Source organism: Podarcis melisellensis, assembly GCF_964234715.1.
Source record: "Podarcis melisellensis genome assembly, chromosome: 2".
In the NCBI taxonomy this organism is placed as follows: Eukaryota; Metazoa; Chordata; class Lepidosauria; order Squamata; family Lacertidae; genus Podarcis; species Podarcis melisellensis.
In genome coordinates, this window is record NC_138529.1 from 38,985,392 (window position 1) to 39,010,147 (window position 24,756).

The 24,756-nt window shown below is 44.1% G+C and overlaps 1 protein-coding gene across 2 annotated transcripts; it reads right to left on the reverse strand.

The window, feature by feature from the left end:
- Positions 1-4,229: 4,229 nt before the first annotated feature.
- Positions 4,230-24,352, reverse strand: TEKT3 (tektin 3). Of its 2 annotated transcripts, none has more exons than XM_081895367.1 (8): positions 24,224-24,352; positions 18,136-18,759; positions 17,190-17,273; positions 13,064-13,134; positions 10,810-10,953; positions 9,675-9,897; positions 7,097-7,251; positions 4,230-4,607 (listed from the first exon to the last, which is right to left on the reverse strand). In XM_081895367.1, exons 2-8 carry the CDS (start codon positions 18,712-18,714, stop codon positions 4,391-4,393), a joined length of 1,473 nt encoding a protein of 490 aa, XP_081751493.1. In that variant the 5' UTR covers positions 18,715-18,759; positions 24,224-24,352; the 3' UTR covers positions 4,230-4,390. The 2 variants fall into 2 exon arrangements, with proteins under 2 accessions (XP_081751493.1, XP_081751492.1); XM_081895366.1 differs by lacking the exon at positions 24,224-24,352 and adding an exon at positions 23,746-23,904.
- Between the last annotated feature and the right edge of the window lie 404 nt (positions 24,353-24,756).

Genomic DNA, 24,756 nt, shown 5'->3' on the forward strand with positions numbered 1-24,756 from the left:
GCAGGAAAAAACCAATCAGGCTCCAGGAGGGAAGCAGAATCAGCCAATCAGATGGGACTCATTGTGTAAATAATGTATATATTAGCCTGAGGTTTGGGGGCAATTCATTCAGTTTTACAAGCTGCAATAAGGAGCATGAAATCACTACAGGACTCCGAGTATATTTGGGTACTCCAGAGTACACAGCACCGGAACCTCTTTTTCTTTTTGTTAAAAAGCTTTGCTACTTACTGTAACAACTTCATGGTGAGTCCCAGAACCTATTTTTCTAGAAAAAAGCACTGGCTACCATGAATGCCTAGCAGCTCTCCTTCATATTAAACAGGAGCCATACCAAGCTGTACCCAGAGAGTTCAGGGAATGAACCTGGGAACTTCTGCCTTCTGAGCATGTGTCTTACTACTGAGCTATGGCTCTCCCTTGAACATGTTTTCCAGAGAAAGAGATCTTGCTGTTGTTGTGCACCCCCTTTCCAGAGTGCTGGTGAGACTTGTAGGGTCAGTTTCCTTTGAAGATGTAGGGCTTTGCGAAACAAGATGGTTCTCCACAGATTTAAAATTGATACAGATAAATTAAGATATGAGAGATTAGGAACCGCATAGGGTTGGAAGGAAGTCATCAAATAAATCAAGGCAACAAACCAGAAATCAGTTACAGAAAAGGAAGTGAGAGTACTGAGGATAAAAAAGATAAGAAGACAAAATGAGTTCTTACTGGAAGTAAGTGTTTATAAAATTATCGATAATGGTTTGTATTCCTTAAATAACTGTATGTACTGGAGAAGATTGTTCATGTATTTTTCTTTTTTTTTCTTTTTTCTTTTTGTTATGGCTTTTCTTTTTTTGGCTCTTTTTTCTTGTATTAAGAACAATGTGGTTTTTTTATGTGTATTCTTCAATTTGCAAATAAATAAATAAATAAATAAATAAATAAATAAATAAATAATAAACTAGTCCCAGAGAAATTCAGCGAAGATCTTCAAATAAAAATGATGGTCTTTGCCATCTGTTTGTGTTTACAGCTGCTCAGTCAGATTGAGCAGCAGTTCTCAGCCCTGACATCCTCCTCTCACCTTGTGAGGAACTGCTTGCTTCTTAAACTGCAATTGTCCCTAGAAATTAGAACAAGCTGGGGAACCTTTTGCTTCGTTTCCTTATGGGTAAGTACTGGAGTGGGAGGTATGCTGGATGAAGGCAGGGCCAGAGCCACCACTCCTTCTCTCTCTCTCTCTCTCTCTCTCCTGATTCATTCCTTCCTTCCCTCCTTCCCTCTCTCTTTCTCAAATTTCCTTTCTTGTTCTCTCACTCCTCCCCAAGTCTTTAAGATAGCCAGAAGCAAATGAGGACAAGTTTTCTGTGCCATTTATAGCTGAATAATAACAGCACTTCCAGGCTGTCACTGTTTTCAGGTGGGATTCAATCACACACCAGCAAGTTCAGGTTGCACAACTGCAGTTGACTGGGAGGCTTTGGGCAACAAACCTGAATCCCCAAACTATCAGGCTGTTCTGATAAGGGAATCAATAGAAAGAATGCAGTAGAAAAGTGTGGGACAACACTTGCTTTGACCTAAGTTCTGTCTAGCCTCCTTGTCAGAATGAATGCTCATTAAATAGCCAACATCACCCAAACCCTCTGAAATCAAATAGGATGAATACTCAATAAACAAGTCATCTGGAACTGCCCTAAGAGGGAATTTCATCCGATTATACCTGCTGATGTTCCCTCTTCTAAATAATTACAGGAGCCCCATCCTTCTTTTCAGATGGCTTTCTTACATATCTTTCTGCTGCCCACAAGAATGGAAACATTTAGCAACTTGGCCCATGCTAAATTTGGGAGCCCTAGTCCCCAAAGCAGTAGCAATGCCTGAAATTCCTGGGCTTAGGAAATGTCAATTAAAAAAACACATCCCTGTCCGAAACAAACAAACAAAAAGGAACACTGCCACATATTGCTTCCATAATATCAGTTACCAGGAAAGTTAAAGGTCTAAATGGATTAGAGTGGTCTTAGATTTATTTCTGTGTAGGCAAGAGATTCTAAAAGGACAAGCAAAGGCTGAATACACACCATACATTTAAAGCACATCCCTTCAAAAAAACAAAAAATAATAATCCTGGGTACTGAAGTTTACCTGTCATGGGACCACAATTCCTAGCGCCCTTAAACACCACAGTTTCCCAGGATTCATTGTGGGTGAGGGGAGAGAGGCGCACTTTAAATGTGTTTTAAATGTATGGTGTGTGTGTAGACAAAGAGATAGTAGGAAGATCTTAATCCAAAGAAGGACATGGAATATTGGGCCAGACAGCCTTAAAGAGAAAAATCTGCCTTCAATATGAACAAGCCCTGAAGTTATGTATAAAACAGAGGGAGGCTATATTTAGTCAACAGGAGATCCAACTGCTGGTGCAAAAGGTCGCCAAGAATAATTACTTCCTGTTTGGACCTGCTGTCCCGATAGGATACTCTGCCAAAATGCAAAAATTGTGGGACAGGATCTTGCCAAGGGCAGTGCTTTGGCATGGCGCCAGAGGGACAACAAGAGGCAATAAACAACAGAGGCGTCTTCAGACTAGACAACTAAATAAACATTTGTGGCTGTTCTAGGGTTTGAGCTTGGTAATCCCATTGAAAAGGAAAACCACCTGAGATTTCAGCCAAGAAGTGGAAATGCAGAAATGTGTTTACTCAATGTAGTGGGCAATGGAAACCCAACTGCTCCATCCTTGGCCCCAAGTCACTTATAGATAGCTAAGACAGATACAGGACTTTTTATTCCAGTCAGAACTCATTGGAACTCAGTTCCAGCACCTCTCAGGTAGTCATCATGGTCATTATAAGAGAACATGGGAGGCATTCATAGTGAGCTCTGGCACCCCTTTTTCTAGAAAAATAACACTAGATAGACATGTTGTTGGACATATTGTGGCAAGTGGTGCTCACAGAATAGAGCCCAGTATATGCAGGTGTAACAACATGTGAGCTGTTTGAATTGTCTCAGCAAGGAAGAACCGACTTATTGAGAACCCAACAGAACCTAGCTACTTTGCATGACAGCAGTCTTCAGAATGCTATACTCATTATAGGCCCATTTGGGAATCGAGGGATTTGTTGGCGATTTCTAATTACAGAGGGTGGATTTATAAGTGTAAGCCTTTAAGTTTCAAATGTATCTATCCAAATCCACCAAAATAACTCTGGCTGCACTCTCCAAACGAGCTGGGCTTGTAAGCTCATATGGAAAGGGCTTACTGTTTTTAAAATAGGACCGGCCAGTCTGTTATATCTTCAGCTCCCTTCTGAGATGCCTCATTGTTTATGCCAACATAGTAAGTGCAAAATGTTTCCATGAGGAACCAAGCTGATGTTTTGCTAAATTTACCTTGGTGCCCATGCTGATGAGCTGCCAGGTATCATCAGCCACTGAAGCACATGCTTCTGCTGTGTGGTGGTGCACAGACAGTGTTATAACAATACTACGCCACACATGCAGAAATTTCCTTAGAGTGAGGAAAATGATGAAGATAAACATAGACATAAAAGTCTGATAGCTTAGGACGGTATATATTGGGAAGTTTCTTTATTTGATGCCACATCATTCATGTTTATTGTTCCATGTACCTAAAAATACAAAATGAATATCAGCACCTAATGACACTAATTGCTAAAAAATTTCAGACAGCTTTGTGCCATCCACCCCATTCAAATAAAACAAAGGAATGTTGCAATTTGAGATGCCTAAAAATTTAGGCTGAGATGACAAGAATAAGATCTGGCTCTGTGTGGTCCAGGAGCTTGAGCTGCACAAACACAAAAAATAATCAGATAATCAGTATTCAGAATCCATCATTTGCTTGGGTGGAGGGAAGGGGGCACATAAGGCTGGATTCAGTCTCCCTTCCTCAGTCCATTCCATGAACAGACAATTGGCAGTCCTGAATACTAACAGACTAGCTTCAGGATCAAGCTCTCAACTCAAGGAAAAAGGCACACAGTTGCCCTTCTGCACACACTTTTCTTTGTATTCGATCAGGGCATTAGACACAATCCTATGCTCAAGCTTCACTGAACTCATTGGGACTTACTTCCAAGTAAAAACATGCATTGGATTGAACTGCATGACATAGGCTGCCCACAATAAACATTGTGTGCATGCAGATCCCATAAAGGAGAGAATATCAGTATAAAAAACAGGGAAGACACATCAAATAGAAGATAGCTAAATTCATGTGCAGAGCATGCTTTAATAAATGAAAATATAGTCATATCTTCAAAAATAAACACCTCAAAATTTCATAAAAGTGCAACAGAGCAAACCTCCCCTAGGCATACTTCTTTAGTAATTCCCCATCCCCCCACGCAATGTCTTGAGGGTTAGCTCCAGCCTATGTATATCCCACCAGCCTCAGTGTGTTGGGGAAGGTCTTCCTCATCCCCATGCATTTCTCCTGGTCAATGAAGAGCGTATTTGCTTTGACAGCCAGGTCATGTTCTAGAGTGGCTTTGGTGTGAACCAGTGCCTGGAGCGTATCTTCTGCATCTCTTAGCCTCTGCTGAAGGTCCTGGATGGTGTCATCAATTTCATACACTTCGTTCACAAGGCTGCATGGAACATAAGAAAGAATGTTAGCAAGTTCTCCACTTTCCATTTTTCTAGGGAGTCCTCCTTCCATGTTTCTAGCCACACTGGTACCCTCCAGATGTTGTTGGACTCCAAATCCCCAGTCAGCATGGCCAGTGGTCAGGGGTGATGGGAGCTGTAATTCAACAACCCCTGGAGGGGTTGGCTAGTGAATCTTCCACCTGCTTCTTGGTGGCATTCAATACAAAATAAAATAGTTGTGATCTCCTTGCTCAGGATAGTGCTCAGCAGGCTCTCTTTCCATTAGGGAGCGAGCACAGTACTTTTTAGCAAAGTCGTAAATAGTCCTTTCCCCCATGAAATGAGCAAGACAAAACTTTAGAGTGAATTACGGAATAAGTCCATGCGACAGGCTGTACCACTTAGGGGGGAAAGAGAAAAAAAAGAAAGAATGGAAAGCTGTGGTTTCCTGTTCTCATTTTGGCATTCTGGTTTGTCAGTGTGTGTGTGTTTTTTTTATGGGGTTCACATTCCTCTGACAACTAATGTGAGTAGGCAAAACCCAGCAGAATTCACAAATTAAAGAGTGGTGAATAAATGAAAGGTAAATAAAAGCACTCAATGTGCCAAGGGGGCACTCTAAGGTGAGGCCCATTTGTTTCCAGTTAGTGAACCTTAGAATACCAATGTTGGTTTAGACGAACAATCCATTTAGCCCTGTTTCCTGTCTCCAGCTGTGGCCGGTCCAAGGAGGTCAGAGGAAATGTGCAAGAAGAAACAGTCGTTCTTTGTTACTGCTATATAAGATGGAACCAGCTGATCTAGAATTCATTCACAATACCTAACCAGTCAGAAAGTCAGGATAACCTGAATATGCGCTTGCATCTTCTGGCTCTGGGTTAGATCCAGAATAAGTTAGATGCTCACAGGCCTCACTTAAATCAACTAAGGAAGTTAACATAAATCTTTGTAACTAGAAGAGCAACTCTAGGAAGGGTTAGGGAAGTGCAGAAATGTTAAGGTGGGGCGCCCCCCCTTTTTGCTGCATCAGCTCCAACAGTGTTGTTCCATTTGGAGCTGTGCTTTTATCCAGCTGGTAGAGGGGTAACTGCACTGCATCCTAACCACCACTACCTAGCCATCAAAATAGGGGAAAGAAGGTGGAATTGCAGCCTTAGACAGGATCTAACCCTACGTGTCTCCCTACATCAATTGCAGAGTATGGGTCCGATTAATGTCTTCCTGGTCTGTGCATGCACACACACACAAATGTGATGAAATAGACCAGGCATAGGCAAACTCGGCCCTCCAGACGTTTTGGGAATACAAGTCCCATCATCCCTGACCACTGGTCCTGTTAGCTAGGGGTCGTGGGAGTTGTAGCCCCAAAACATCTGGAGGGCCAAGTTTGCCTATGCCTGAAATAGACAAGTAAGTTCAGAGGACTAGTCGTCTTTGCTGGCTGAATTAATGGCAAGTGAAGATATAAGGGTTACTTTAGAGACATACAAGTGCATATAACAAAAAGGAAAGTTGCAAAATCACTGGTTTGGAAAAGCGTAAGCACCCCTCTCAGTCTCTTACCACTGATCCAGTCCAATCATGTCTCTCCCCAGAAGCAGCATTTACTGTTTAAAGCAAGTGTTGTTGGGGTAACACTGCATGAAATTACGTGCATTACATCTTGTTTGGCCCAGGACCAAACTGGACTTCTGCAGGAAAATATGCTGGCTTTCACAGATGATGTGAGTAAATATACTCCTTCATCATCTGTCCAAGAGGATTCGTTGTTTCCAGAAAACAAACACAAAACAATCTAGCATTTTAATTCTTAGCAATAGGACCCATCTCATGCGAAGAGATGTGTGATTGAAGTTCCTGTGGATATTGGTGAGCATTGATGATACCTTCAACATTGCACAGCAGGGGACAGTCATAATGGCCCAAGACCACACCAGAGCAGATGGAGAATTTGTTTCACTGCTTTGTTTCCAGCAGAGGAAGAAGGAAACTATTCCAACAAGTTTCCTGAGAAGGTACAAAGGCCTTGTGGAAGGTCATTGCACTATTAACATAAGCCCAGGGAGCTAATTCATCTACAGATGATTTATGAATGCGCTTCATCCAAATGTGTGGCTGGACCCTTGATGCCTCTAGGTGTAAAAGACTGTAGACATCAAAGGAGAGCTGGTAGGGCTGGTTACTTAAGGGAGGGACTGCAGCTCAGTGGCAGAGCACATGTTCTGCATGCAGGATTGCCACAAGTTTAGTCTCTGGTGCCTGCAGTTAAAAGGATGAAGTGATGGGAAAGATCTCTTGGAGTGCCACTGTCTGTCAGAAGATATAATACTGGGTAAGATGAACAATTTTCCTGTACTGTAGTATGTGGCCGATTCCTATGTTCCTATTTTCAAAGGGTATGGAAGGCTGTAGCAATTTATGAGACTCATCAAACAGCATCACATTCCTGCCTTCCCCACAAGGAAGCAAGATGGCTGCCTTTGCTTACCGTAATTGGGCAGAGTCCCGGCAGAGTTCTATGTTGGGTCTACGCAAGCGCTCATCCAGACGTGTTTGGGCAACCTTCAAGGAACACCCTTTGTCCTTGATGGCCTTACGAAGTGCTTCTATGGTCATCTCTGTCTCAAAGATTTCTTGTAGAGTCTGCAAGTTGGAGGAATAAGGGGGTTGAAAACCCAACAACAAATGTCTTCCTGTCTTAAATACAGAATGCACATTAGTAGAGATTTCCCCCACTGCATGTTTTATTATTATTGCACTTCTGTAATAAAACCTGAATCCATCCAGAAGCTGGTGTGTTGACTCAATAGAGTTGCCAGACTTAGTGCAGTGACTCATTGACTCAATGGTCTTCCATCTGAAAGCCCCTTGAATAACTCTCTAAAAGCAGTGGATCCCCAAGAATAATGAGGATACTCATCTCAAGAAAGATACAGCATGGAACAGTCTGCCCCAATCTGTTTTCTCAATACAAATCTGAGGTTCTGCACCCACTAACAAAAATCCTGGCTATGCCCATAGCTTGGAGAAGAGTTCTTTTGAGGACCGAGTGAAAGAATATGGCATGTTTAGCTGACCAGAAAGAAGACTGGGGAACAAGAAAAAACAAATATTGTGCTTCTCAGGAAAGGATGAAAGAGAAGATTTATGTTGAACATTCAAGAAGAACTTTTTAATTGCAATAACAGATTTACTATGGAAAAAGTTGCCTGGAGAGACTATGGATTCTTCAACATTGGAGGTTTAAAAATATGTGGGGTTTTTTTCTTCTTCCACTCTCCCACAACCCCCATGTTGTGGGGGAGGAGTCCTTCTTCAAGGCATGAACTCTCTATGGACTCTTTCCAGCTCTATGTTTCTGAGATTAAACAATGTAATTACTGTAGAAAAGCCACATCAATTCATTATCTCACTTTGCTCACTCAGGGGAAAAAGGGAGGACCTTCACCAAGTGTTGCTGTCTCCCTTTAAATATATTTTCAGCATGTAGCTGTCAAAGTCCGTCTGGATCAGGCCAATGGCCCATCTAGTCCAGCATCCTGTTCTTACAGTAGCCAAAAACATGCATGTGGGAAGCCCACAAGCAAGACTCCTGCTGTTGTTAATCAGCAACTGGGATACTGCTTCCAACAGTGGAGATAAACCATAGACATAGTGACGATCAGCCATTGATAGCCTTATCCTCCTGCAATTTGTCCGAGGCCCTTTCAAAGCCATTTAAGTTGGTGGTCATCCCTATTTATTGTGGGAGCAAGATCCATAATTTAACAAGAAGAATGTACCATTTGGCTGCCCCTGCTAATACAGAGAACCAGAAGATTACAGAACCCCTCAACAGACTGGACAGTACTCCTTTCTATTCCGGAAAAAGGTTGTTTTTTATAGTGAAATTCAAGTAATAAAAAATGCAATCCTGTGCATGTCTAAGCCCCACTGAGTTTAATGGGACTTGCTCCCAGGTAAGTGTACCATACATTTAACCAAGCAGCACATATCCCCCCCTCTCCGGACAACAATTTTATTCCCAGCACAACCCTGTGAGATATGTTAGTCTGACAACTAGGGAATGACTAAACAGCACCCATTGAGTTTCGTGGCTGAGTTGGAATTTTAACCCAGATCTTCCCAATTCTACACTCTAACGACAACGCCACACTCAAATGCTGCCTTAATCCATAAAATAGGACACAAAACATAAATCCATTTGAAAAGTGCCTTGTAAAATAAGCAGGAATCATGTTGATATTTTGGAGGAGTAGTGGAGGAAAGGCTGGATTTAGTCTTCTTACTCCCCACCCAAAATTGCTCAGTACAATGATAGCTTATTGTTCAGGGCTATGCATCTGCAGCCCTAGCTGCTGTGTGTATACACTTTTGCACAGGTGTGGGGGATGCCTTGTGAAGGCATCATGCAATTCCTATGCAATTTATTGTGCTTTCAGTGCTGGGCACATAGAATCAAGGATTTGTAGCAGATCTGCAGGAGGTTGGAGAAGGCTGTGGTGTGTGCTACAAGCAACAGTAGCCAATCAGGTGCAGTCTTGGTGTCGGATTTGGACTCCCACCAACCCCAGCCAGCCTGGCCGACAGTTTTGGATGTCTTGAGTTGTAGTCCAGCCACATCTGGGGGCGCAACATTGGCTTAAAGGCAAAGGTAAAGGGACCCCTGACCATTAGGTCCAGTCGTGACCCACTCTGGGGTTGCACGCTCATCTCGTTCTACAGGCCGAGGGAGCCGGCGTACAGTCATGTGGCCAGCATGACTAAGCCGCTTCTGGCAAACCAGAGCAGCACATGGAAACGCCGCTTACCCTCCCGCAGGAGCGGTCCCTATTTGTCTACTTGCACTTTGACGTGCTTTCGAACTGCTAGGTTGGCAGGAGCAGGGAACTCACCCCGTCGTGGGGATTCGAACCGCTGACCTTCTGATCGGCAAGTCCTAGGCTCTGTGGTTTAACCCACAGTGCCACCCGCATCCCTAACATTGGCTTAGCTCCAGGCAATTCATGCAAGCAGGCAGGGGAAGGCAGTTAACCCCAAACCGAAAGTTTGGAAATGAATCCCACCTTAGCCAGATGGGCCTGGATCTTGTTTTTGGCATCAGCCGTTTCAGAGATGCGGTTGGTAAAGGCGACATTCACTTTGTTGAATTGGTTCCACATCTCATTGGCAGTCGTCACGAGCAGCGTTTCAATATCATCCCTGAGTTTGCCGGAGGCAGCCCGCTCGCTCTGGGAGCGCATAATGTTATCATCAGTAAACTTGGCCCAGGATTCTGGCACAGAAATCCTGGGAAAGCACAAAAAGAGACAAACAAAAGAGTTTGTACACATCGTTTGCATGGGACTTCCTGAAATAATAAAGCCTGGAGGATGCAGAAGGAATACCAGCTACATTGGCAATATATTGCATGTTTTAACATTTCCACGAGTACTAGTTGGACTTTTGGTGTGTTTTTTAAACAAGTGTAACTGCTTTTAAATAGATTTTCTGGATGCTAATTCTGGAGCATCTTTTTAGATTACTTCTGGAATTCGGGATGGGAAATAGGGAGGGAAAGGGGTTTAAATGAAAAAGAAGCAGAAGCCAGAAACACTAACGTTGCATTTGTGTCTCCATTCCATTTCCCCTCCCACCCACTATTTGCCTCCACACCCGCAACAGCCAGCCAGCATTCTGTGGCTACTGAGCAGGCTCAGTTTTTACTGGGCTGCTTGAGGTTTTCTTCACCTCACCTTAGCTTCCACCCCACCCTTCTGCAAACCTGGGGCTATCCCAAGCCTACTGATACCTCCCCTCTTGTGCATGGATTGTGCCATATGCAACAGCACTTACAGCCTAATCTTTGGAAATAGAGTGAATAACAGATGATTGCTTAAGACAGCTCAGTTGGTTAGAGCATGGTTGCTGATAACACCAAGGTTGCAGGTTCAATCCCTGTAAGGGACAGCTGCATATTCCTGGGTCGAACCAGATCATCCTCAGGGTCCCTTCCAACTCTACAGTTCTATGCTCCCAAACTAGTTTGGGGCTCAAACACACATGTGTTATCATCTGTATCAGGTGATGGTCTTCATGGATGAGGCATCAGAGGAAACCTGACATCGCCCAATGTCAGCTGTAGCACAATCCTTGTTTCTGTTGGCATGCCTTCTGCGGCTAGATCTGGTGCTTGTACGCCAAGCTCCAGGTGATACTTACGTGGCATCAACTCGCTCGACGCCTCGATAAAAGGAAATGCCATCCGATGTGTTCCTGAGATGGTGGCACTTGTCATCGATTCGTTGAGCTGCCTGCTTGTCACTCAGGTCTTTCTCCAGTTCATGCTGGGCTGCTCTATTGGCTCTGTAATAAAATGGGTCAAAAGATGCTCAAGGGAAAAGAACCTGAGTATTTACAACATAAATAGCCACACACCCACACCCCGAGACCACCTTCTCAACCTTCTATTTCACTTTCATGACAATGGTAAGATGTTCAGTTTTAAATCCTTACTTCATGTTTATGGCATTCCTATGATAAAGAACTCCAGTATTGTATTGGCAGAACTGACTGCGTACATCATCAACATGTGTACTAGGGCAGAAGCCAGAGGTTATAATCCTGGCCTTATACCATGCATTCATCTCCTGTAGAGACAGCACATTTTGCACTTGGAACATAGACATGGTTTCTCTATAGACAGTAAATCTTCTGTAAAGAAGTTAACATCTCATGCAGTGTCTGAATGGTCACTGACACTGACCATTCAGGAAGAAGAACTGAAGACGATTCCATACATTATTACTAGGGCTGAGCCAAAGAAGCTCGCTTTGAAGTGGCTTTATGGCAAGGGTGTGGAACGTTCTTGAGACTGAGGACCACTTTCCCTTCGGGGGGCCACATGCCCATGGGTGGGTGGGGCCAAAGGTTGAGAGAGCAATGAGTGTAAATGTTAGCTTTGTGCAGTAGGCTGGTATCTTTACACTCGGCCTTATCTGTCCTCCATCCAGGGAAGCATTATCAGAGAGCAAGGATACATACAAGCCAGGAAGAAGTGCTCCAGGTGGGTGCAGTAGGGGTGGGCGGCTGAGGAGTGGGGGGGGGGACTGGGGGGGGACTCCAGAAGGCAAGATAGAGAGGCTTGGAGGTCTGCATTCACCCTCATAGACCCAAGGCTCCCCTCTCCCCCCTTTTACATCATCATAAAGCCAAACATTTCAATTCCACCGAAGTGCCAGTTTCATACCAAAGTTGCATGTGGGTGGATATTTGGCACAGATGAAATTGCAAATGCTGCAGCAAGCACAAGCACACATGTGATGCGCATACACACATGTACCCACTGTGTACGCACATCTAGCAACCCTGGCCTAATCAGCTTTTCAGCATAAGTGTGTGTGGTGTCTGCATAATATGTGTTTGTTGTGAAAACCACTAATCCAACACTCCAGAATGTGAATTTTTGAATTAGAAAATGTTGTACTTTGTAGGGTAGATACAGTGGATAGTTAAAACTTGTTGACTAATTTTATGGTATCTATATCATTTTTAAAAAATATGGGCCTGATGAAGGAGAACATCAGCTGCTTTATATTGAACTAAAACAAGCTTCAGTAATCTGGATGGGAGACCACTGGGAGTCCCATCTAGGAGCAGGATATGAATATTTTAAAAAATCTGTATTTTTGCACTTCACTTTTTTCAACAGTAACCATGATTGGGAATGTTGAAAAGCAGTTCACTTTAGCAACGAGAGGCAGATGTCTCTTGTAAAACTTAACAAGTTCAGTATATGTGCAGAGACATCTGGATCAAATCTGTGCGCTGCTATCGGGGTAGCTCTTTGGGCTGTTGGAGATTATTTATTGTCCTGATTTCCCTTGCCTTTCTCTCTGCTATATCTATCCCTTCTGACTGGCTGGATTCAGACATCATGCAAAACTAAGCTTAGTGTGATGAGTACAAGCCCGTGAGCCCTGGGTTTGTGCAACCCCTCTGGCACAGCTACATGGAAGAGATGAAAAGCTTCTGCTTCCATTAAACAGTTAAGTGTTATGTCTGAACCCTAAAACTGTGGTTAATCTTCACTATGGTTAATGGAACCAAGCCAGCTTTGTAAACCATAGTTTCACATTCTTTTAGGTCCCTGTTTCTATAAGGTGGCATGCACACTGGATTTGGCAAGCTGTTGTCCCATAGGGAATTTCCATTATCCCCCTAGGTAAAAAGCTAACTTCCAGGGTCATCTTTAATCTTGCACATCTGCCTTTTAGTATGTATGTTTAGAAGGCAATTTTGTAACTCTCCTAGACATTTGGTTTCTTTCTGGTCTTGTTGAATGAAAAGGCCAAGAAGCATATTGGAGACTTTTCTCCCCCTCGAGTTGCACTACAGGGAAAATGGATGAGGCGCTTGCATCAAAATTTGTTTTTAAAGATCTTTTGAGAAAGGTGGAGATTAAAATTTTCCTTACGCAAGTTGGGCCGCTGTCTTACCCAGGTATCTTCTCATTCTCTCTTGGCATGATAGGATGACGTCAACCTCCTGATCAAGTTACAATAGCAAAAAATCCTGTCAATATTTCCCTTGATTAATGAAGGATAATGTGAATTACAGTTTTAAAATCCACTCCTTTATGGCCTCCTCAAGCATCGGAAGAAAATGCAATACAAGATGGTTAGTAGTTTGCCATTCTATTAGCACAGGAGTAATCAATGTTGTGCCCTCCAGGTGTTGCTGGAATACAAAACTGTATCATCACTGACCATTGGACATACTAGCTGAGCAACTGGGAGCTGAAGTCCAGCAACATCTGCAGGGCATCACATTGGCTATCCCTGTTCCAGTAAAAGAGTAAGTGTCCTCTCTTTTAAGATTGTTTGGAAAGGACCAACGAAAATTCCTTTCTATTTGTTGGGTCAGATTGGTAGGTGGGCACTGCAGGGATTCATATTTTCGAATTCCCTTCCGCAAAAGCCTCAATTTGCAGACTGGCAATACAAGGCCTTCTTAAGACCACTGCACGCTCAGAATAACTTGAGTCATCAGAAGTATTCTTTTGGACTGGAGAGCCGTTCCCCCCTTGATATTTGCAATAACTGACTAGGTAAAGGTAAAGGGACCCCTGACAGTTAAGTCCAGTTGTGAACAACTCTGGGGTTGCGGCGCTCATCTCGCTTTACAGGCCAAGGGAGCCGGCGTTTGTCTGCTCCGCAGTTTTCCCGGCTCATGTGGCCAGCATGACAAAGCCGCTTCTGGTGAAACTAGAGCAGCACACAGAAATGCAGTTTACCTTCCCGCCGGAGTGGTACCTATTAATTTACTTGCACTTTTTGGCATGCTTTCAAACTGCTAGTTTGGCAGGATCAGGGACCAAGCAATGGGAGCTCACTCCATCGTGGGGATTTGAACTGCTGACCTTTTGATCGGCAAGCCCAAGGCTCAATGGGTTAGACCACAATACCACCCGCGTCCCTTATAATAACTGACTAGAGCTTTCTAATTTTAACTCTTGCCATGTTTAATTTCTTTTCACCCTTTACATTGTATAATAATTGCATTTCATGATATTTTATATCCCTGAGCATACATGTTGTAAGTTGCTTTGAGAAGCTTGCCAGAAATTCAACATATAAATTAAGGCTAGTAATTTTAACGCTAATGTGACAAGACAGATGGGCCATTTGCTATCTGTTCATACAGAAGGCTTGGTCCCCAAAACAGGAGTGATGAAAGTGATTCTGCTTCTCATTTTTAATTCATTGGGCATGGCCAATTTCTTGACTGTGCAAAGAAATCCAAACTTTAACCAATCCAGGGTTTGTTACAAAAGGTGAATGAGCAAACTAGCCTATAGATCTGTCCTGAGCAGTGGTGGTTAGTACAGGGTAGAGAACCTTGCACACATGCTTCTTCCTTTTCTATCCACTTAAGAACATAAGAACAGTCCTTATGTAGGATCAGGCTATTGGTCCATCTAGTCCAGCATCCTATTTTTACAGCAGTCAACCAGATGCTCCCAGGAAACCTGCAAGCAGGACCTGAGTGCAGCAGTACTCTCCCCTTCTGTGGTTTCTAGCACCTGGTATTTAGAAGCATACTGCTTGCAACATTGGGAATAGAACCATCATCATGGTTAGTAGCCTTTGGCAGCCTTATTGTCTATGAATTTGTCTAATTGTCTGTGATACATTCTCAGCAAACCAGAGTCAATTTTGCTTGACTTTGGTTTCCAGAAACACATTTAATGTCTGAAGCTCTCCTGATACCCACATGCCTTGGCTCTGGCAAATGAAGAAACAGGCAGCTCCCAAGGACTGGATTTTTCCATGTGGCGCTCCCTATTGGAAACTCCTTATTTCCTTTGGATGACAGCATCCTCCAGATAGCTTGTGGCATCCAGCTGTGCTGTAGGTTGCTTGCTTTCATGAGCTAATAAGCACCTTGGAACAAATGACAGTAGGGCTTGGCCGGTGCTATTTCTAAGGGAACAAAATTTGTGCTCTGGACAGAGTGGCAGGAACATTGATGGCTTGGAAATGGACATTGGAATGGGCTGGTGCTGCTGTTATTGACGTCAGTGTGAAATCTTCCATTGATGATCATGGGAGGTGACGCAGGATTTTAAAATAACATTGTGAGAAGGGACTCTGCATTGCCCAATTACCTTTCTTGCAGGGAAATGTTGTGATGAAGCGAACACCATGCAGAAGACCTGAAGCACCTCAATAGTCAGCAGGGGTGGGCCAGAACTGAGCTACATTGAGAAGTTCCTGATCCAGAATCTGAGCTCAGTGGGACGCGGGTGGCGCTGTGGGTTAAAGCCTCAGCGCCTAGGGCTTGCCGATCGAAAGGTCAGTGGTTCGAATCCCCGCGGCGGGGTGCGCTCCCGTTGCTCGGTCCCAGCGCCTGCCAACCTAGCAGTTCGAAAGCACCCCCAGGTGCAAGTAGATAAATAGGGACCGCTTACTGGCGGGAAGGTAAACGGCGTTTCCGTGTGCTGCGCTGGCTCACCAGATGCAGCTTTGTCACACTGGCCACATGACCCGGAAGTGTCTCCGGACAGCGCTGGCCCCTGGCCTATAGAGTGAGATGGGCGCACAACCCCAGAGTCTGTCAAGACTGGCCCGTACGGGCAGGGGTACCTTTACCTTTACCTTACCTCAATAGTCAGCAGGGGTGGGCCAGAACTGAGCTACATTGAGAAGTTCCTGATCCAGAATCTGAGCTCAGTGCTCTTAAGCAGGGCTAGCACTGTATGCATGTATGTTTGAGGGGAATCAGTAATTATAGGACAAATCACAGGGGAAACATGTCACAGTCTTTACATATGAGGAAGAAAATGCAAGATAAGCAGACAGTTCATGTGGCAAGGAACACTAGTGGTAGTGGATGAAGAAGCAAACACTGGAGAGAAGGCAGCGCAAATACAGGAAGACAAAGAGGCAGGATGTACCATGGAAAGCAAGGCTGGGAGGCACATCCAGGTTAGCATTGATAAATACAAAACTGTTCTTGGGAAACTTCCTGCCTGATATGGCTCCAGCGAGGTTCCTAAATACTATCCAGGAACTAATGGAAGAACAAAAATAAATCACAGGCAGGCTGCTGCTGAACTGATTCAGATGGTGGACTGCCAAGGCAGTACTTTGCTGTCCTCCATTTCCAGACTAGTTGCCTTTCTACTAAAAATATATTTCAACATGCAGCACTATAGCAATATACTCGCTGTGCATTTATTCCTTGTAATAGGATGTTACACTTATTTCTCATATGCCCCCACTTCTCAACTTTCAATGGCTGAGGTCAATGTGTATCAGTTTGAAGTTACCTCTGTGTAGCCAGCAAAGGCTTGATGTGGATATTCCTGGATTTTTTATTCTGTACCTGCTCCTGACCCTGAAGACAAGCACTTACGTGAAGTACACTGAAATGCTCCTCCTCTCTGCCACAGTATTGTTTACAGCTGCAGAAAGAGATGACAAGGACAGCACCGTGCAGACCCAGTGCCGGATTTACGTATAAGCTAAACAAGCTATAGCTTAGGGCCCCACTCTCTTGGGGCCCCCAAAAGAATTTAAAGGAAAAAAATCTAGATGTACATTTCCAAAATATAAGATAAAAACAAATAAAATGGATTTAGATACCTATTAGGTCCATAAATTACCATATAGCATATATTCAACACAAAAAACAGTGACAATTTGTTGTTGACGAAGGACAGCTGGACATTTAAAAGGGCACCATTACCTTCAATAGCTTAGGGCCTCATCAAACCTAAATCTGGCCTTGTGCAGACCACATTTAAGACTCCGAGACCTCCCCTGTTTTAAAGGTCAGGGTACAAACTGGGAGTGGGGAACCTGCAGTTCTCTAGAGATGCTGCTGGACCACAACTCTCATCATATGTGACCACTAGCCATGGTGGCCGGAGCTGATGGGAATTGGAGGTCCAATGGCATCTCACAGAACAAAGGCTTCCCAACCCTGCTATAAACAAACACTTGCATATATGTTCAAAGCTACTTACTATACAACATACCACTAGCCCACAGTTAAAAACTACAAATTTCATGTTATGTACTAAACGGGCAACTCACTGTCATTAGTTGTTTTTCCACATCATCATGAACAAGGTCAATGCCCATCCTCTTCTCTCGGTGAAGCAGACATTCCTGGGCTACCTGTTTGACATTACAGGGAAAAATGGTGAAAGTTATCTTTCTCTGTTTTTAACATGTAAAGTGGTATAAAGTAGTATATTATGGAATAAAACAAGAACAGTAACTTATCACTGTTACAAGAACACCTTGCCCATCTGGCTAGGTTGCCCCAGCCTCTCTGGACGGCTTCCAACAAAATATAAAGGAAAAATACATAAAACATTAAAAGCTTCCAGAAACAGGGCTGCCTTCAGATGTCTATGAAATGCACGGCTTGAACTTCAGCCGCGAAGCCCAGCCATAGATGCAGTAGGAGTACCGGTGTTTGAAAGGCAGGCTTCTTAAGCTCTGGTGTGCTCATTTGCCAAAAGAGAGAGCATATACTGATGATTTGGATCGTTGCCTAATAACCTCAAATGGGTTCAGGTGAACCCTAAGCAGAGTTTTGCATGGCTGTGTTTACATGGCCCCTAGTAGTCTGAAAGTAAAGGTAAAGGGACCCCTGACCATTAGGTTCAGTCATGGATGACTCTGGGGTTGTGGCGCTCATCTCGCTTTACTGGCCGAGGAAGCAGGCATACAGCTTCCAGGTCATGTGGCTAGCATGACTAAGCCACTTCTGGTGAACCAGAGCAGCGCACAGAAACGCCTGCTGGAAGGTATTTATCTACTTGCACTTTGAAGTGCTTTCAAACTGCTAGGTTGGCAGGAGCAGGGACTGAGCAATGGGAGCTCACCCTGTTGTGGGGATTTGAACCGCCGACCTTCTGATCGGCAAGCCCTAGGCTCTGTGGTTTAACCCACAGCACCACCTGCACATTACTGCAACCCAGCCAGGTGGGTGGGGTATTAATATAATAATCATCACCATCTGCCTGTTTACCTGGAGTTGCCCTTCTGTTTCTAATATGGCTCTTTCAAGTCGTTTCTTCATATCTGAAAGAGCATTTGTCTCCCCAATCATTCCATCAATCTCGTGGTTGAGCTCTGATTTCCAAAATATGATGTCATTGACTCGTTCTCCTAGATTTCTTGTTGATTCCGTTTGGGTTTTCCTTATCTGCTGGTCCTTGTCTTGAATCATCCGGGAAGTGTCCACCCTCAATCTCTCGGCATTGTGGCGTGATGCCTCTGATTCCTTGAAATTTGTTAGGTTAGCTCTATACCAGTCTTCGGGAGTGTACCTAGTGAAGAGTGCTGTTCTGTTGGAAACATAGGGGAGCATGTTGCATGGCGTGAGCCCTTGAGAACTCTTGGAGAAGGGGGCCAAAGTTGGAGTGATAGCAGCGACTTTGTAATAGGCACTAGGTCTCCAAGGAAGGCTCAAGCTGTGGGTCAGGGCATAGTGAGGGAATCTGTTCTTATAGCTCGATGCCATGGTGCTGATGGCCGGCAGAAAATTTGAGGGCGTTGGTCTTGGATGGGCATATGTTGCCGTCAAGGTAGAGCCTACAAGCTCCATGATTGAAAATGTCTATCCAATCAAGTTTCCTATATCAAAGAAGAGCTAGAAAAATAAAACACATTTAATGAACACTTGTGCAGGTAGTCTAGAGAGGGTTCATGTCTATGAGTGTCTAAGCAACCATGACCCCCATATATTGCTTTTCTTACCACTATGCACCCAACTATAGCAGCATTTTGCTTGGTATAACAGAAAGTGGTACATTTCATACAAACAACTTCTCCAAAGAGGACAATCACACCTCTGGTCCAGTTCCATTGCAACAAGGTGGTCAGTCCCATGATGAACCCAATTTTAATGCAAATTCATAGGAAATGAATGGGTTAATCTGGAGAGAGAGAGAGCACCTCTTTTGCTTTTGGACACTGAATTAACAAGCCTATTCTACTAGTCTCATTAGTGGGGTTTACACCTGCCATCTTACAGACCCCACTGTAGCATGTTATTAGACTTGTTTGTGGGAAACCCAGGTTCAAATCCCCGTTCAGCTATGAAGTTCACAAGGTGTTATTGAATGAGTCACTTTCTTACCTAGTTATCTCACTGCATCAATGGCAATGACAATAGATGCAGCAATGACAAAGCGTAAGTATTGCAGATGAGGGAATTGTGGGCAATGGGGTGGGATAAGAGAGTGCAGTTGTCAGGGACTAGGCAGAGAAGGAATGGTGGAGACCACCTCCCCATCCTGACCCTTTCAGGGAGGAGGAAGAGGAAGACATTATAGATTTACAAGAGGGGCTTAAGGGAGGTCGCAGCTCAGAGACAGATGAGAGGGGAGGTTGGGAAATCATGGGAGAGCCAGAGCAACACCTGGCTGACACGTTGTCATTAGAAAGCATTCCAGATCCTCCATCTTCCAGAACCCGGAGAGCCTTAAAAGTAGGAGAGCAGAGAGCTCAAAGACAGAGGGCACTTAGCAGCACCCATAGAGGAGATGATGAGGATGACGAATGAGGAAATGGGAGAGATGGTAGGTGGGGATTCACTCATGCCAACACCATTATCCAAGAGGCTGGGTTCTATAGCCTCTCTCTGTAAAGATTGAAATAAAAAAGGACTGTAAGAAACTTTTCCTTGTCTTTATACTTTCCTGGGCAACCAGCTGGGAGCTGCTGACAGCATCCTGACAGCAATATAAGTAAGGGGAGATGGGGAAGTTTCAGGCATGTGGGATTTTCTTTATTTCCCACCCTGGAATGCTGAGGTGCAGCAACTGGAGCCAGAGCTGCTTCTCAATTCAGAATGCTGAAGGAGATGGGCCTTGTTCTTAAGGATGTCCACACATAGTTTGCTGTATTTTGGGCTAATTCCAAGGGCTAATTGGTACAAAATGTATTCTCTCTCCCACATCTACTATGCACAATCCATGTCCTAGAATCATAATAGAAGAGAAGAGTTGGAAGGAATCCTGAGGGTCATCTGGTCCCACCACCTGCAATGAAGGAATCCAGCCCACAGCCATCCCTGGGTGAGCTCAAACCACCAACCTTCCAGTTAACAGCCAGTTGCACTGGCCCATTGTGTCAAAGTGCATGTGCAGTTGTTTTCACAATCCAATAAGTGAGACGTTTGCAAGCAAATCCCAATACAGGCGCTCTTTCTGAGTAGTCTGCCTATATATCTAGCAGGGGAAACCCACTATTTATATACATATAAATCATATGTACACCACAAATATAAATCAAGCTCTGCAATGTTGGCCCTGACTGATGGTGATGACATAGTAAAGGAAAGTCAACATAGCATAGCCAACTGTAATCTTGACCAGGTGGATATATATATATATATATATATATATGCGGGTTTTGGTGTCCTCGGGTGTCTTCCCGTGTAAAAGTTGGGGTGTCTATGCGACGTTTCGACGAGGTCTCACTCGTCATCTTCAGGCAGGTGCTTTCGGCTTCTTGTTACTGGAACAGAGCAGGATCTCAGTGTTTTAGTTCCTATAAATACTGTTGAGGGGGTGTGGTGTATAGCCTCCAATGTTCTGGGCAGAGAGGAAGTTCCCAGGCTAGTGTGCCTTTTCTTCTTTTGTTCCTTAATTACTTGAGGGATATCTTGAGTGATTTCTTGAGTGATATCCTGAGTACCACTTAGGTGGGTCATTAGGTGTGGATTAGTTGCTAAAGTCTTTGTGTCTTGACCTCTTGAACTTTGTGAAGAGTTTTTCTGAGAAGATGGCTGTACTGCACAAAATTAATTTCGGTCTATGAAATACCCTGCAAAGTCTGCCCAGCCACGTACATTGGACAAACAAACAGACGAATAAATGCACGTATCGCAGAACACAAGAATGCCGTCAAAAAAGAAGAAAAAACTTCCTCTCTTTTCCAACACATGAAAGAAACAGGACACGAAATTAATTTTGCAGATTCCAAATTGCTCTTTAACATGGAACATCACCACAAGAGAATAATCATGGAAGCCATCGAGATAGAGAAACACCCTCACAACATGAACAAGCGTGACGACACATCCCGCTTGCCAGACATCTGGAAATTAGCCCTCCCCACAAAAACTGACACCAGATCCAGAGGCACACAGAACGCCATCACCAATCAACCACACCAGACCCAAACCCAGACCCTCTCCACAGATAAATTACAGACACCATCCAGTAGCCAAACCATGGAGGCACCTCCGGATGCTGCACCCCCCTGCAATCCCTACACAGATCTGGCTGACACAAGCCACAAAACCACAGCTCGCCCCTATACACGAAGCCAAGCCAGAGCACAACTAAGTGCAGTACAGCCATCTTCTCAGAAAAACTCTTCACAAAGTTCAAGAGGTCAAGACACAAAGACTTTAGCAACTAATCCACACCTAATGACCCACCTAAGTGGTACTCAGGATATCACTCAAGAAATCACTCAGGATATCCCTCAAGTAATTAAGGAACAAAAGAAGAAAAGGCACACTAGCCTGGGAACTTCCTCTCTGCCCAGAACATTGGAGGCTATACACCACACCCCCTCAACAGTATTTATAGGAACTCAAACACTGAGATCCTGCTCTGTTCCAGTAACAAGAAGCCGAAAGCACCAGCCTGAAGATGACGAGTGAGACCTCGTCGAAACGTCGCCTAGACACCCCAACTTTTACACGGGAAGACACCCGAGGACACCAAAACCTGCATATATATATATATATATATATATATATGAAATTATATGGAAGTCACTGGTTTGCAACAAATATACTTAGCAAAAGAGATCACCCAAGGAGAGCTTTCTGACAGTGTCTTTTGAAAAAAGCATAATAACATTTCTGAAGTTATCTTCAAAGCTCACCTTGGAGAATGTAACCACACAGAGAGATTATTGGCTCAAGTGACCGCAAGCTGACTTGCAGTCTATTGTCCTTTTCACTTACCTAATTGTATGCTAGTGGAAATCTAATATGCATTGCTATCTAATGTAAATACTTCAGCGTACATAATACACAATCCAGTAACAAACACAGAATAATCCATTCAGCGGAGGTAACCTTCACTTTGGTTACAAGAGTGGATTGTGGATATAGCAATGCCTCTCTAAGTTCATCAGGCAGGGTGATGGTTATTTAAAAACACCTTCATTTTCAACCTAAATATTTCCTTCATCAGCTTTTTCTTGGTTGTCTTCCAAGCCCATAGAGGACAAATGGTTCTAACATACTCATAGTGGATGAGTTCTTTATGAGAACTCTTATCACATTCCATTCTGTGCTGGCTCCTTACTGCTTCACAAAACTTATTGTGCAGTTGTGGCCCCTTTGCATTTTTCTCACGTTTACTTGAGGGCTTTCCACCACACAGTTCCCTCTGCAATAGCCCTCTCATACCACCTGCTAATAAGCTAACTCCATCCTTTAAACTGGGAATGTGGAACCTGTGGCCCTTCAGTTGCTGCTGGACTCCAACACGCATCAGCCTCAGCCAACATGACCAATGGTCAGAAATGATGAAAACTGGAGACTCTCCCAATACATTTCATCCACTGTAATTTTCCTGTTGTACCTGTTCTGTGTTATCTGCTGCCCTTTAACCTTCATTAATATTACTTCTCTTTCTCCAACATGCATTTTTTCCCCACTGGGCACGGACTGAGGATGTGTTCTTACACTGATAAAGAGTTTGTCTTTTATTTTTTACATTATTATTTTATTACAGTATTTGGGAACAGAATGGGCTTAAGACATCTAAATAACAATAACTATACTGCTACAACTACAACTATTATTACTAAGCATGAGAGCACAATGCTACCCACTGTGCAATGGATTAATGTCTGCACTTATATTGTGCTTTTGCTGAGGTGTGATTCTTCTTTAAAAAATGAACTCTGCTACTCTATTCCAGGCAAACCACTAAGATCTATTCATTGTCACATCCAGCGCATATTCAGGTCTTGGAAACAGAATAACGTGGAGAAAGTGGTGAAGATGTTCACATAGCAGCAAATCCTCCTCCCACCTAAGCAAATTATATTCCTTCTGTTACTTAAATCCCACACCTCTACATTTATTCATGACCTAAACTTGACAATAAAGGTAATGAAAAGCTGTTTCCCAGCACTCCCTGTTCCCAATTAATATTACATATGTCTATATCCTATTTTCCCTCCCATTACTTTCCACACCTCTGCCCTCCCCTTTTCACAGCATCCTTACCACCTATTGACACTAAGTGGCTCTTTTGTGGTCTGTGCAGTGGATTATTATTAATTTTGGGGTGGCTCAAGAATACATTCTTTTGACTGCTTCTCCTGACCAGCTTCTCCATCCCTTTCCCTCATTTCCCACAGGCAGATGCAACCCCCTGTCTCCAAGGAAGCCATCCTTCCTTGGAGGATAACTGGCCCTGCACCTAAAGTGAGGTAAGCATCTTCGGACTACAGGTACTTCTTTGCTCAGTGTGCAACAGCCAGGGAGCAGTGGGGCAAAGTGTCCTGCCCAGGCAGTTTGTGTGTTCTGGGAAGCTGGTGGCTCCTTAGTAGACTTCTTCTTCTTCTTTGCCCTACTGCTTCCAGACCTGCTACTCACCTGTCTGCAGGTTAGCTCTGAGGAAGAGAAGAGGACGGGCTGGAGGGGAGGGAGCCTCCAGTATACCCAGGCTGCTGCTCCCCAATGCCCAGGAGAAACATCTTCCTGCTCTTCCCTCCCACACAAGGCTTCTATCCCGCCTTCGCCCTTTGTGACACGCATCCTTCCAACACTTCCCATTGGTCCAAACGAGGGTGGAAGGGAAAGGAGGGGGAGAAGCGGGGACGGGCGTCGCTAAGGACTCAATAGCTGCCTAGTAACTCTATTCCCTCTCGGGGCGGGGCGGGGCAGGGGGGCAAGGTGGAAAGGGAAGAGAGAAAGGAAGGAGGGAGGGTTTCTCTTGAACCTGCAGCTCTTGTCACCCGCGCATGGGGACTCGTCTCGTCCCGCAGCAACGAGGCTTTGTGAACAACTGTCGCGCCCCAATGGCCATCCCTACTGCCCATTTTAAATGGAGAAAGAAAAGATCGTGTGTCACCTATGCCAACAGTGTCGTCCTCCAGATATGATAGAGATCTGAGGATATACAGTGGGGGCGGGGCAGAGGTTAGAACATCGGCAAGTTAAAAGCGCCTGTTGTATCTTGCTGTGTTCTGCCACGGTGTATACCCGCAAAGTACTAAAAGTGTGCAGAAGGACGCCCTCGCAAGCGTGTATTGTGAGTGCCTGTTGTTGTTGTTTTATGCGCTGTCTTTACGCTAACAGCGACTCAAAGCAGTTTACAGATAAAATAACAGCTAAAAACATGTGCGCCGGGGAGGGGGGGAACCAATCATTAAACAATCAATTGGACATCAGAATTAAAACTAAATCTATATAAGATCTATTGAAAATGTGCAGACAATCACAACAAAAACAGCACGGCACTAGCCCCCTCATTGAAAACAGTTAGTTCAGCAAAGCTGAAGTTCAGCAAAGCAGGTTGGAACCTGCCAGCAGAAGAACAATAAGGAGAGAGGCCAGTCTAACTTCTCTAGGGAAGGAGTTCCAAAATGTGGGAGCAGCAGCCAC